Source organism: Pungitius pungitius, chromosome 7, assembly GCF_949316345.1.
Source record: "Pungitius pungitius chromosome 7, fPunPun2.1, whole genome shotgun sequence".
Classification (NCBI taxonomy): domain Eukaryota; kingdom Metazoa; phylum Chordata; class Actinopteri; order Perciformes; family Gasterosteidae; genus Pungitius; species Pungitius pungitius.
Genome location: NC_084906.1, coordinates 1033241 through 1046567, shown reverse-complemented (window position 1 = coordinate 1046567; position 13327 = coordinate 1033241). Strand labels below are relative to the sequence as shown.

Below are 13327 nucleotides of genomic sequence, written 5' to 3'. Positions count from 1 at the left end.
CATCCATAGAGACTGTATCACGTGACAGCTGACTTCGAAGGCGCTCTGGGCCTATCATGATAACTTCCGTTTTTTCCGAGTTTAACATCAGGAAGTTGCAGGTCATCCAGGTTTTGATGTCTCCAAGACAGTCCTGAAGTCTAACAAGTTGGTTGGTGTCTTCTGGCTTGATCGATAGATACAGTTGAGTATCGTCTGCATAACAATGGAAGTTTATGCGGTGTTTTCTGATAACGTCGCCCAAAGGAAGCATGTACAGGGTAAATAGAATAACTGACAAAGTACTTGCATTGCCAGCAAAATATGTTAATCACAAACGTCTTTGAAGAAGTCATTTTATCCACTGGTTCTGCTATATTTAAAGATCAGCTACAACTGTGAGTCATCCAACACACCAACAGAGATTGTACCAAGTTATTACTGTGTGAGGTTACTTTCTTAAGGGCATCAGTTTGAATGATTTGGCGGGTTATGTTCTGTGCTCAGGCCCAGTAGACATCCCTTCAGCTCAGCTCAGTCATGCAGGACACTACTCCTGCACGGCCAAGAATGCTGCAGGCTCCACCCACCGCCACGTGCAGCTCACAGTGCAGGGTAAGACCATCATGAAGACCATTTTTTTTCAGGAGAGAGCTTGCGTTGCACAAACAATCCAAAAAGAATCACGGAACCAAACTGCTTTTCATACATACATCATACTTTTCAAATGATGTAATTATTGATACTCAGTAATAGTGTATTTTATAAGGCATTAACTTCTTTATTGCTCATTTGGGTTTACTTAAACACTGTGTTTTTTTTTTTTTCTTAAAATCTTTCAAATCTTTTATGAACTTTTGCCATCCCTCTCCTCAGAACTCCCAGTGATCCAGTCCCATCCCTCCACCCTGGATGTGATCCTCAATAACCCCATCGCTCTACCCTGCAGGGCCACAGGCTCGCCAAGGCCCACCATCACCTGGCAGAAGGAGGGCATCAACATACCCACAACAGGTAATGGATGTTTCTGTGTGTGGGTCAGGCCTCATAGGTAATCAGTCATAACATCATCAGTCTCTTCCTTCATGTCAGGTGGACATTTCGGAGTGCTGCCGAATGGAGGTCTTCAGATCAATAAGGCCTCTGTGTCGGACTCTGGGACATATATATGCGTGGCTCAGAACCCTGCGGGGACTGCGCTGGCCAAGACCAAACTCAGAGTACAAGGTAGGGCACTTACTCAGCTAAAAGCAACTTGATTGACAGGGCATGGTATTGGTATTATTTAAGACTCAGCAGTTGTGTACAGGTATGTGAGAAGAACAGCTGTTAGTTATCATGTGTCCTGATACAAAAACGCTGCATGAAATTCTACTTTTGAAAAATAAAAGTTGAAATTTAAGCTGCAATGTCAACAACTTTAATTCCTACCTCCATCATCTAGATTCATATTCAAAATTGCGTTTTTGTTGATTTCTTTGGTTTATTATTGTCATCCCACTAAATCATTATTGTATGTACAGTCCCTCCAGCAATCAGCTCAGTGACTCAAAAGTATCTGGCCCCCGTGGACTCCTCTGTGACGCTACACTGCCAGTCTGACGGCTCCCCCCCCCCCACGGTCTCGTGGCATAAAGACGGGCAGCCAGTGAGTGAATCTATTCGCCAGAGGGTCCTCAACTCAGGATCACTGCAGATCGCCTTCGTCCGACCAAGCGATACTGGCCGATACACTTGCATCGCTGCCAACGCAGCGGGCACAGTCAGCCACGAGATGAGCCTCACTGTGCAGAGTAAGTGTAACACAAATATTGTGTAAAAATGATGTTGTGGTTATCCTTTGTTTTTTGTGTCTTTTTTACATGAGATAAGTATGACCTTCAACATCTATACATTATGAAACTGAGTGTAATACATGTTTTCCATCAAATATTTTGAATCCACATTTTACATACACACTTAAAAGCCAGTTCCCATCGCAAAGATCCATGTACTGCTTTAAGTGCATTTGGTTTTAGTTTCACTTTACTCAATGAACACTTTTTGAGGTTTTGAAAATGAAGCCTTTGATTTAAATGCCTTAAAATATCAAATGTGAGGGGGCAAACGTGGCTTCCCTTCTGGTCCTTGTATTGTATAAAACCTTCACTAGAATGTCTGAGTGTGCTCTTGTCTTCTTTGCAGTCCCACCTTCCATTCGAGCTGGTGAGCAGCAGGTAGCGGTGGTGGAAAACGCTCAGGCTCAGCTGGTGTGTTTGGCAGAGGGCGTCCCTCAGCCCAGCCTGGCCTGGGAGAAGGATGGTAAACCTCTGAGTGAAAGCACGGGGGAGTACACAATCCTGCCCTCTGGAGAGCTGGTAATAGACATGGCTCAGGTAAAAAACATCAAATTATCTACAAATATTTGTTTATGTCTGTAAGTAGCTTGTGTTTAATTCAGCTTAGGGGGCTTAAATGGCTTGACTTGCATCAAATAGACGCAGGACATGCCTTACAAGGTTGTTGTCTGCATGTTCCCGCTCACCTCATCCTCCCATCCCTCTGCACCAGCCCGACGATGTCGGCAGTTACACCTGTGTTGCCACAAATGCAGTTGGACAGGACAGTCGGACGACAACCCTGTCCGTACACACTCACCCCGTCTTCACCGAGCTGCTGGTGGACGTGGCTCTCAACAAGGGAGAGCGCCTCCTGCTGGCTTGTGGCGTTAATGGCGTCCCTCCACCCAGAATCACGTGGGCCTTCAACAACAACATCATTCCAGGTGTGTAGCAAGACTCCCATTGACAAGAAAAGTGCTTTAGCACTTCATCACAGCTATGGCTTTTCATGTAGCTGGATTGTATGTAATATGTTATGATAAAGACGCATAACTGTATTCTTCCTATTGTTTCTATCTGCCTTTTTGTAATGCTTTAGTACACTACGACCACATGCTCGGCCACAGTGAGCTGGTGATAGACCGAGTGACCAAAGACGACTCTGGCTCCTACAGCTGTGTGGCAGAAAACAGTGTCGGAACCATCAAGTCACTGGGCTTCGTCTATGTCAAAGGTTAAACATCAAAAAAGAACGAACAGATCATGCACAAGTGTATATAGTAAAACACAGCTGTACTAATATATTTGTTATATGAGAAATAATCAACAATAATTGTACATTAACACTTAAAAATGTCCCAATAGCTTTGGATCAGATGTATGCTGCTTAGAAATGTAGATATGGATTTAAAGTAAAGAGGCACTATGTAACTCAATCCTAATCAAGGGGTCTTTCCATAATGTCTTTCTCCAGAGCCTCCAATCATTGATGGGGACCTTCACTCCAACCGTATTGAACCTTTGGGGGGTAATTCCGTCCTTAACTGTGAGGTTCGGGGAGATCCTCCGCCCACCATCCGGTGGAGCAAAAGTGGAATAAACATCCAGATCAGCAACCGCATTCGTCAGCTGGACAACGGGTCTCTGGCCATCTATGGCACTGTGGTAAGAAAATGCATGAGACGGAGCTCTCTTATGTGTAATTGTTAGTAAATATAGTTGGCAAAAAGTCTCAGTAGTCCAACATTTAACAGTTTCTCCAATTTTCAGAAAACATATCTACAAAATAAACATATATATATATATACATATATACAAATACATGTTTTAAAACCTATTTGTGATCACAGTAAACAGTGCTTTCAATAACTTTGATACAGAGTGAAGATGCAGGCAACTATGTGTGTGTGGCAACAAATGATGCTGGAGTGGTGGAAACAAGCGTTACACTTACCTTGCAGAGTAAGTGTCTATCTTCTCTATATCTATTCTATTTAGCATAACGCCTTGCATTTGTGACATGCACTGAATGCAAAAATGTATGCAGTGCTCCAGTGATTTTGTATTGCAACTTCACACTGTCATTTCTTTATATTCTTACAAACTGTTTTAAATGGATGAAATCAATGGAATTCCCCTTTAAAGGTTAGATCAAATAGATCCTCCCTCTCTTTCAGGGGCGCCAATCATTGTGGTGGAGCCCGTGGAGACGGTGGTGGACGCTGGCACCACAGCGGTGCTCAACTGTCAGGCGGAGGGGGAGCCTCTCCCCGAGATAGAGTGGTCCCACCAGGGCAGACTCCTGCTAAGCGACGGCCGCTTCTCCACTTTGTCCAACAGTTCCCTGAGGATCAGCAGTGCCCAGAAGGAGGACACAGCTGAATATGAGTGTGTGGCCAGAAACTTGCTGGGATCGGTGCTGGTCAGGGGCTCTCTCACTGTGCGAGGTGGGCGGGACAATGCCGGGGGGGTTGTTATTGTTGTGCTGTGTTTTTGAGTCGTCCAAACTGACCAAATGGATAGAAGACGTGTCATGTTAACGTTCAGTTATTTGTCTTCCAGTCCATGGGGGCTACTCAGAGTGGTCAGAGTGGGGTCCTTGCAGCGTTTCCTGTGGTTTCGGTTCCCAAAAAAGGCTGAGACAGTGTAACAATCCTCTACCTGCCAATGGGGGGCATCACTGTGCAGAATTGGACACTGAAACGCATAGTTGTCAGGGAAAGCCCTGTCCAGGTGAGAGGGATCCAATGAATCTGTCATTACTCGTACAGAAGACTATCCAAGGGGCACTTGTGGAAACCACGTATTTACATCTGCCCCTCTACAGTCGATGGTAGCTGGTCTGAGTGGTCTCGCTGGGAGGAATGTTCTCGTACCTGTGGTCAGGGCAACAGAACCCGGGTACGGACCTGCAGTAACCCTCCAGCTCAGCATGGAGGCAAACCCTGTGAGGGAAGGCCAGTGGAGGTCCTTATGTGCAGTGTCCGACCTTGTCCTGGTGAGTGACCAATGGTGATGCCCTGCGTCAAATGGAAATTCGCATGCATTAGTACATTACTTGAGGAAATGTGTTTACTTTTCACCATTGGCTATAAATATACACGACTGGCGCCCTGTGTATATATATCGACTCCATATATATCGGTTTGTATTCCTGCAGTGGCGGGTAACTGGGGCTCTTGGCTACCATGGAGCCCATGCAGTGAGACCTGTGGTAAGGGTGTGCAGTCCCGCCTCCGGCTGTGCAACAGCCCTCCTCCAGCATTCGATGGTCCGCAGTGTGAGAGCACAGACACCCAAACACAAGTGTGCAAAGAGAGACCTTGTGCTGGTGAGGGCGCAGGAATGTGCTTAAAGACGTTCTTTTCTCCACTAAAAGGGTGTAAAATGAGTATTTCAGTATAAGTAATGGATCTTCCTTTTTTCCTGTGCTGTCCAGTGGATGGGAAGTGGTCGTCCTGGGTTAGCTGGGGAGCCTGCAGTGTTTCATGCGGAGGCGGGACAAGACAGAAGACTCGTCTCTGCGCCAGCCCTGCCCCTCAGCATGGGGGGAGGGCGTGCGAAGGCAACGATGTGACTATTGACTTCTGTAATAGTGACCTCTGCCCAGGTAAGTCATATTACCTTTTATTGCTCATTTATTTCACTCTAACTAGTATATTTCCCTGATATATATGCTAATCTTTTTAGTAACATATCTTCTCTTTTGGCTTATCCCTTTTCTGCCTTTGACATTTGGATTTCGTGACGTCAGTCAGTGGTAACTGGGGCGCATGGAGCAGCTGGGGCAGCTGCAGCAGGACGTGTAATGGGGGTCAGATGAGGCGTTACAGGACATGTGACAACCCCAGACCTGCCAATGGCGGAAGGGCATGTGCAGGTGCAGATACACAGATACAGAGATGCGGCACAGCCAACTGTCCTGGTGAGTCGGCATGTTTGGGGTTAACTGCTTTTTGGTGCTTTATGTGTTAATGTATGTTCTTATTGTATACTGGCTGTATTGTTTCAGTTAATGGTAACTGGGGCTTATGGCAGCAGTGGGGAGAATGCTCCGCTTCCTGTGGCGGTGGAGAGAGGACACGTGTACGTCTCTGTAATAGTCCGTCTCCCGACAACGCGGGTCGCCCGTGTGCAGGAGACTCCTCTCAGCTGTCCAGGTGTAACAGTCACTCCTGCCCAGGTGAGGCATTTTTTTAAATCCAAGTTGTACATTTTTTGTGATTTAGTGTTGCACAATTTGTGAATGCCTTTTTTTTTTCTCAGGTGGAGCCCAGAAGGCCCGAGGGAGCATCATAGGAAATATCAACGACATTGAGTTTGGCATAGCCATCCTTAATGCCACCATTTCAGACAGCAAGTCTGGGGGCAGAATCATCAAGGCTACTATCACTAATGTACCAAGGACATTAGGTCAGTTTCCCTATTATGGTATATTTTTATTCAAACATCTATAATATCTAAAAGTGCACCAAATTAAACCTACATGCACCTACGTTGATCTCTTGAACAGAAATCCCATTATAAATTAAATCAGCTTTTGTTGATTTTAAGGTCCCGCAATGCGAAAGCTCATCTCAATCCTGAACCCCATCTACTGGACCACTGCACAGGAGGTCGGGGAGGCGGTCAACGGCAACACGCTTACGGGAAGCGTCTTCCGACGAGAGACGCAAGTGGAGTTTGCCACAGGTAAGAATTGACAGTTATTTAGGGGCCTGTTTTATTGCTGTTTAATGAAATTGTGACAATGTTTGACACATGGTTTTGCATGTGAACAATGCTTGTAGTGTGAAACTGAGCATGTTGGGTCATCTTGGTAGGTGAGATCCTGAGGATGACTCACATTGCAAGAGGCCTGGACTCAGATGGAGCGTTGTTGCTGGACATTGTGGTCAATGGGTACATCCTGCAGCTGCCCTCACATGCTGACATACGCATCAAGGTAAAAAAAAAAGATTGTGGCTTATAGATGGTAATATTTCTTATTTAGTCATGAATAGCAGCTTGTGTAAGACCAAATATGAGCTTAACAAATACAGTATTTTATCTAGTTTATTACAAATAGCATATCCATTACATCGCTGCTGGTGCCATATGGTGTGGAACTTAGCTCTAACATATTCAAACACTGCCTTACATCACATCACTTGACCCGACTCAGGACTACTCTGAGGATTACATACAGACGGGCCCGGGCCAGCTGTACGCTATGTCCACCCGCATGTTCAGCATCGACAGAGAGAGTGTGCCCTACTCCTGGAACCACACCATCTCCTACGACCTATCCAAGGGCAAGATGCCCTACCTCGTAGAGACGCTGCATGCCACGGCCATCAGTGCTCAGTACTTCCCCCTGGAGGAGATGTTGGAGTACAGCATCCAAGCCAGCATCACCAAAGGTGAGAATACCTGGAAATGACTAGGAAATGGCAGTGGGTGAGAGAGAGATTCAACAAGGCTGCCCAATTAACATTGGGCTATGTATTTTTCCTTTGTCAACCTCTTTTTTCTATATTTTTTTGTTTCAGTTGTAATGTTAATTTGATGATTAAATGTTCTTTTTTCTTCAGGAGATCGCAGTAACCAGTGTCCTCAGGGGTTTACTCTGGTGTCGGCAGGGCCCTACTGTGCAGGTAACGTTTATTAATGCAGTTCCCCAATCTAAGGCTGTTGGTCTAACAACAGACAAGGATCTAGAGGCAAGGGGCCATACTTCTGTGGCTCTAGTGTAGCAGCTCATTGTTTACAACAACAACAACATGAGATTCAAGACAGGAGTTGAGACAACACGTACGACCGGACTTTGACAAATGGAAACCAAATTCCAAACCCATGAATCTCTAAACGGTCGTCAGACTGTAGCCGCTGGGTTTGCGTCTCTTTTTCTCTCCACATGGACCGTTCAACCAAAGCATCTCCAATTTCTCAACGCATTCCTAAAACCTTTCCCGTTGTTGCCATATTGCTGTTAATGTTTCATTTATGTGCCACAGATGAGAACGAGTGTGAGATGAGGAACCCCTGTTCCCACGCCTGCCACAACGCCATGGGAACCTACTACTGCTCTTGTCCCCGAGGCCTCACCATCTCAGCCGACGGCAGGACATGTCAGGGTACACCAGTCCCTTTTTAACCAGAGCTCTCAGCATTACCAGCACACACACACACACACAGGTCAAGGTTCATAAGATGCTCTTACCTCTCGTAGATATTGACGAGTGTTCGCTGGGTGGGGACGTGTGCCATGACGGACAGGACTGTGAGAACACTATTGGCTCCTACCGATGCATCGTGCGCTGCGGCCGCGGCTTCAGGAGAACAGCTGACGGTCTCAGCTGCTCGGGTACATCGGCTTTGTTGATCCAGACTGAGGAGTTATTGTGAGCGTTGCTGATGTGAACCTTTTTTTTTTTTTAAATAACTGTCCTCTTTGTTGCTTAGATGTGAATGAGTGCCAGGAGTCCAATCCGTGCAATCAACACTGCCTGAACACTATTGGCAGCTACCGATGCGCCTGCGAGCCAGGCTTTCAAATCAGGAACCGACGCTGTATAGGTGATGAGGCCTCGCCATGTAATGCTTTATCTATACTATTCATAAGGAAGGGTTACTAGTTACTATTTTTGCGTTTTTTTTCTCACAACACCCCAGATATAAACGAGTGCAGACAAAGGGTTTGTCGATCAGATCAGCAGTGTAAAAACACACGGGGTGGTTACACCTGTATTGACCTGTGCCCCACTGGTATGACTAAAGGTGCCAATGGAACATGTGAAGGTGAGTATTCACATAATTTGTAATTCATCGTTTAAGCCCGGGAGCATTCGCTGAAGTAGAATATTTGGTACAGACTGGTAAAGCTTTTAGTCTTGTAACAAGATGTACTTGTGTAACCTTTGTGCCGTAGACATGGATGAGTGCAGAGATGGAACCCATCAGTGCCGATACAATCAGATCTGTGAGAACACCAGAGGCAGCTATCACTGCACCTGTCCACGTGGCCACAGATCTCAGGGAGTGGGACGGCCCTGCATCGGTACGTGCATCCATTCATCTCAGTATAAAATGATACGTAAATCCAATGTTGAATTCTCGGTATTCAGGCAGGTGATACGTTGCTGTTGAGTAGTACATTTTCCAAAGAATGCAGGATGTTGCAATGATGACTGAAATAAAATTCCGCTGCGCTCCCTATCAGCTTTTCTGCATCTACCAGCACACGTCTCTGTTTCTATTTGCAACATAGCTCATGATATTCTGCCACTGCTTGCTTGCATCTCTGAAAAGCTCTGGTGGAAACCGCTGACTAAACGATAACGTTAAAGACCGCTCTAAGCTTGAGTGCATGGTATCAGCACTACTTTGATGCTACGTCTACCTTCCTACACTGTTGAGTAGGAGCAAGAGAAAGGGTCAGGTCAGGAGTGCAGAAGAAGAGAACCCAAAATAAATGTGTCCCTCTGCAACGGAACCATGAAAACAAACGGCACTATAACCTCACAGCTCCGTCTGTCACTGTTTGTTTCACACTCTTCATTCCTGACTTTTACCTCTATGTTTGGATCTGGCTATTTCCTGGAGTTGCTTTGTAATGACATACATTCACTGCTCCCCCTGTGACATCATTAACATTGTACACCAATGCCTGTCTTTGTGAAATATTCCCCTTGCATGAATTGGATTTTGCACCTAATATCAAATGTGAATTGTAATTGATAGGATTTCCTCAGATAAAAGGTTAACTAGATTTAAATTGGAATTTGAATGTATCACCTTAAAAGCAGTACTTTTATTTGATGTGAGAAGAGATATGTCTCTCATTCAAATTAGGAAAATGTTTTTATTGCCTCAATACATTTCCGTCTTGGGGACATGGACATGTATTGTTGTGCAGAGGGGTAATTGACATATACCCTTTTCCCCCCTAATTTTCATCTCCTTCCTCTTTCTTCATGGCCCACACCACCTCGTTTGTTCTTTCCTCCTCCTAAAAATCCTTTCTGTCACCCCGTCTTTTCCTGCTGCTGGCCTTTCTTCACGCTGAGGGCAGACATAAATGAGTGTGAGCGGCTTCAACAGCCCTGTGCCCACCGCTGCATCAACACGCCAGGCAGCTTCAAGTGCACGTGCCCGCCGGGACGCCACCTGCTGGGGGATGGCAAATCATGTGCTGGTCTGGAGCGTCTGCCCAGCTATGAAAGTCACTCCTTTGGCTACCGAGCGTCCGAACCCTCTCCTGAGCGCAGCTCATACCAGCGACTGTACCACAACTTGGCCTCTCAGAGCTACCACAGCTACACAGTCACCTCCAGGAGGCACAACAGGAGCCGGAGCCGCAGAGAAGCTCCCGCGCAGCAGGGCGTCCTCGCTTGTCAGCGGGGGTTTGAGTCCGGGGGGGGCTCCTGCTTAGGTAACGATGTAGGACAGACAGGGTTGAGATGAGGGAGAGGATGAGCGGTTTTAGTAGAGGCTCTTTGGTGGCTGCTGGGGAGTTTTCCCTGAATATGGAACGGAAAGCTTAAAAAAAAAAGGTTGTCTTAATGTTGTCTCTCTCATCCTTCTGTGGCTGTTTGTGTGTTTTTGTTTGCACGCGCGTTCAAAAACCCACAGACATCAATGAGTGTGAGGTGAGGGATACCTGTCAGCACGAGTGTATCAACACACCAGGAAGCTACAGGTGTCTTTGTCCTGCTGGTTACCGTCTCATGACCAACGGCAAGACGTGTCAGGGTGAGAACCTCCAGCTGCTCCCTGGTTCATCGCCATTATTTAATGCTACGATCGCTGTCATGAAAAGGTCCTGTTTGCTGTATCAACAGATGTAGACGAATGCCTGGAGCAGAACATCCAGTGTGGAGTCAACCAGATGTGCTTTAACATGAGAGGAAGTTACGAATGTATAGATACGCCCTGTCCACCGAGCTACAGGAGGGATCCAACCACCGGGTAAACCTTCACAGAAACACAATTAGCTTAGACAAATAGAATCGAACCATTAGAAAAAACAGCCAGAATTTGTTCAATCTGGGATCTGCAGCAGTTTGTGTATATTTGGATCATTTTCTAACATTAAAGGGCCAGTATGTAGGTGAGATTGCCTCTGAATGTCCGGGTTAATGAAGAGAAATGGCCACATAGCGGTCTACGTAGAAGAGAACCCTTGAAGTGAAGGAGGGATACATCCAATGCCAATGGTTTTTACCCAGGACGTATCGCAAAAGACAACTAAATAAACATTTAAGAATGATTTAATGGGAAGACAGTGTGGACGGCATGGCCACCGTCAGATCCACAGTCCAAAAACGCTAGAGGTACAAACGAGGCCATAAACTAACCACATGTTGAGAATCTAAAGGGCTCCTTTCTCGCCTAAAGGCATTTTTAAAGTAGACCCGAGACACCCAGATCCAGTTCATTGAGAGCTCACTTCTCATTCTCCGAAGTTCTCGTCATTCTGGGTTCACTTTTGGTTTCATCTGTTTCATCATGTGCCGTCTACGTTGCATCCAGGTTTTGCCTAAAGAACTGCCCCCCGAACGACCTGGAGTGTCCCCTCAGCCCTTACGCCCTGGAGTACAAGCTGCTGTCGCTCCCCTTCGGCATCGCGGCCAACCAGGACCTCATCAGACTGGTGGCCTACACGCAGGACGGGGTGATGCACCCCAGGACCACGTTCCTCGCGGTGGACGAGGACGTCGCGCTGCCGTTCGCCCTGCGGGACGAGAACATGAAGGGCGTGCTGTTCACCACCCGGGCGCTGCGAGAGCCCCACACGTACCGCATGAAGGTCCGCGCCCTCTCGTACAGCGAGGCCGGAGGCATCGAGTACCAGACCACCTTCATCGTCTACATCGCGGTCTCTGCCTACCCGTACTGAGACCACTTCACGTGACATCACACAACGTCGGTAAACAAACTGAATGGACTGTGTTCATTGTGAGAGGCCACTGTGCTCACAGCCCTGAAGACATAAGGAAGTAGATTTAAAGTGGGTAGTACAGGCCAATGGAGGTCGACTGGCTCCAATCCCTGGATTTCTCACATCAATTTGACAGGACCTGTTCAGTGAAACGCTTGGTATTTTGTCATATTCCCCCGACCCATCAGATTTATTCATGAGATCAAAAAGATTTAGCTCGTCAAAAACAAAGTGTCCACCGCAAGCTCAAAAGTAGCTCTAAGTAAAATCTTAGCTAGCCTCTAATTTACATCTATTATTAACTTATTGGGATGCGCTTGAAGGAGGAAATGAGCAGTTCCCCTTTTGTTTACTCAGTGACCAAAGTGTAGCTGCTCCGATTCTCTTCAATTATTACCGATAGCATCGATAGTTATAGCAATATACAACAGTTGATGCCGAGATGTATTTTATTTTCATGACGTGTACATATGTTTTTTCTCATAATGTATTTCCATATTGTCCGTATTGTATCACTTTTTGTAATAAAAATGAAATAAATGAATATTCACTGAAAAGTACACTGCGTGTCTCAGGCACTGATTCATGGAACATCCCTGATCCGTATTGACAATTTCCTACTCGGTAGTAAAAAAAAAAAAAAGATAAAATTGATCAAACTTATTACACTGTAACTCTCCAGTTATCATAGTTTATCACATTTAACTCTGGAATACAGCATCAAAGACGAGGATTTACTTTGTCTTCCGTTTTGAATATATATATATATATATTATATTATATATATATATTGACCGTACATATATTTTTTAATAATAATTTTTATATATTGACCTTACATATATTTTTTAATAATAATTTTTTTACCTATTATTTAAAAAAAATCTTTTCTTTTTTGACCCTACATATTTTGACTTTTTTCCCATGACATGACTGGAATGATCTTAGATGGAGCAACCTACACGTCCCTGTCACTAATGCCAAATGCCCCAAATTTCTGTACTTTAAACCTTATCTGGGTTCAACCCTCAAGGGACATGGTGGCTCTTCCTAAATCCTTTTTTAGTTTTGGGTAACTGACATCTATAAAAAATCCTAATGGGATATTGCCCCAGAGACGGATTGGTGCATCTTGGAGGATCAACCATGCTATTCATCCTTCCTGCATTGGTGAAGGCACAAGTGAGTTGAATTTGAATGTAACAGAGAATTGGAGGGTGGATGCACTAAAAAGGGTAAACAAATCTACACCCTGTGCCACACTGTCAGTTTAAGGTTGTCCACAGGATGCCCTGAAGTAGACAAACGTGTGATTGTCTTGAAAAATGCCCTCAGAGGCTGTAATAAGTTTCATGTCAGTGTGACCACTGAATGAGACACATCTGCTCATCTTCACCCGTCAAAAAGGTGGAACCCTATAGGCTACGTAGCAAGTGCTAAAAGGCTAAAGCAAAGCAATTAACATCAAATTCAATTCATCAGCAAAAGATTCTTCATCATTCTTGACCATGCCATCATAACTCAAGTGAACGCGCCTTGTGTTTTTGCATAACCCCTAGGGTTCACTTCTCAGAAACAACCGTGGGGACAATGCCCCCACTACTAC

The 13327-nt window shown here is 45.5% G+C and overlaps 1 protein-coding gene across 1 annotated transcript in view; it reads left to right on the top strand.

Moving 5' to 3' along the window:
- hmcn1 (hemicentin 1) overlaps positions 1-12281 on the top strand; it is a 62405-nt gene extending 50124 nt beyond the window's left edge. The window contains exons 78-107 of the mRNA XM_037470186.2: positions 487-594; positions 856-993; positions 1072-1206; positions 1503-1772; positions 2164-2354; positions 2530-2743; positions 2899-3033; positions 3274-3464; positions 3680-3761; positions 3977-4246; positions 4362-4532; positions 4627-4797; positions 4960-5130; positions 5239-5409; positions 5554-5724; positions 5812-5982; positions 6066-6212; positions 6354-6491; positions 6623-6744; positions 6964-7201; positions 7373-7435; positions 7796-7915; positions 8011-8145; positions 8244-8357; positions 8454-8579; positions 8710-8838; positions 9853-10212; positions 10413-10532; positions 10622-10748; positions 11313-12281. Of these exons, the coding sequence (XP_037326083.2) occupies positions 487-594; positions 856-993; positions 1072-1206; positions 1503-1772; positions 2164-2354; positions 2530-2743; positions 2899-3033; positions 3274-3464; positions 3680-3761; positions 3977-4246; positions 4362-4532; positions 4627-4797; positions 4960-5130; positions 5239-5409; positions 5554-5724; positions 5812-5982; positions 6066-6212; positions 6354-6491; positions 6623-6744; positions 6964-7201; positions 7373-7435; positions 7796-7915; positions 8011-8145; positions 8244-8357; positions 8454-8579; positions 8710-8838; positions 9853-10212; positions 10413-10532; positions 10622-10748; positions 11313-11679 (5066 nt within the window). The 3' untranslated portion in view covers positions 11680-12281. The remainder of the gene's footprint in view (positions 1-486; positions 595-855; positions 994-1071; positions 1207-1502; positions 1773-2163; positions 2355-2529; positions 2744-2898; positions 3034-3273; positions 3465-3679; positions 3762-3976; positions 4247-4361; positions 4533-4626; positions 4798-4959; positions 5131-5238; positions 5410-5553; positions 5725-5811; positions 5983-6065; positions 6213-6353; positions 6492-6622; positions 6745-6963; positions 7202-7372; positions 7436-7795; positions 7916-8010; positions 8146-8243; positions 8358-8453; positions 8580-8709; positions 8839-9852; positions 10213-10412; positions 10533-10621; positions 10749-11312) is intronic.
- The last annotated feature ends 1046 nt before the right edge of the window (positions 12282-13327 follow it).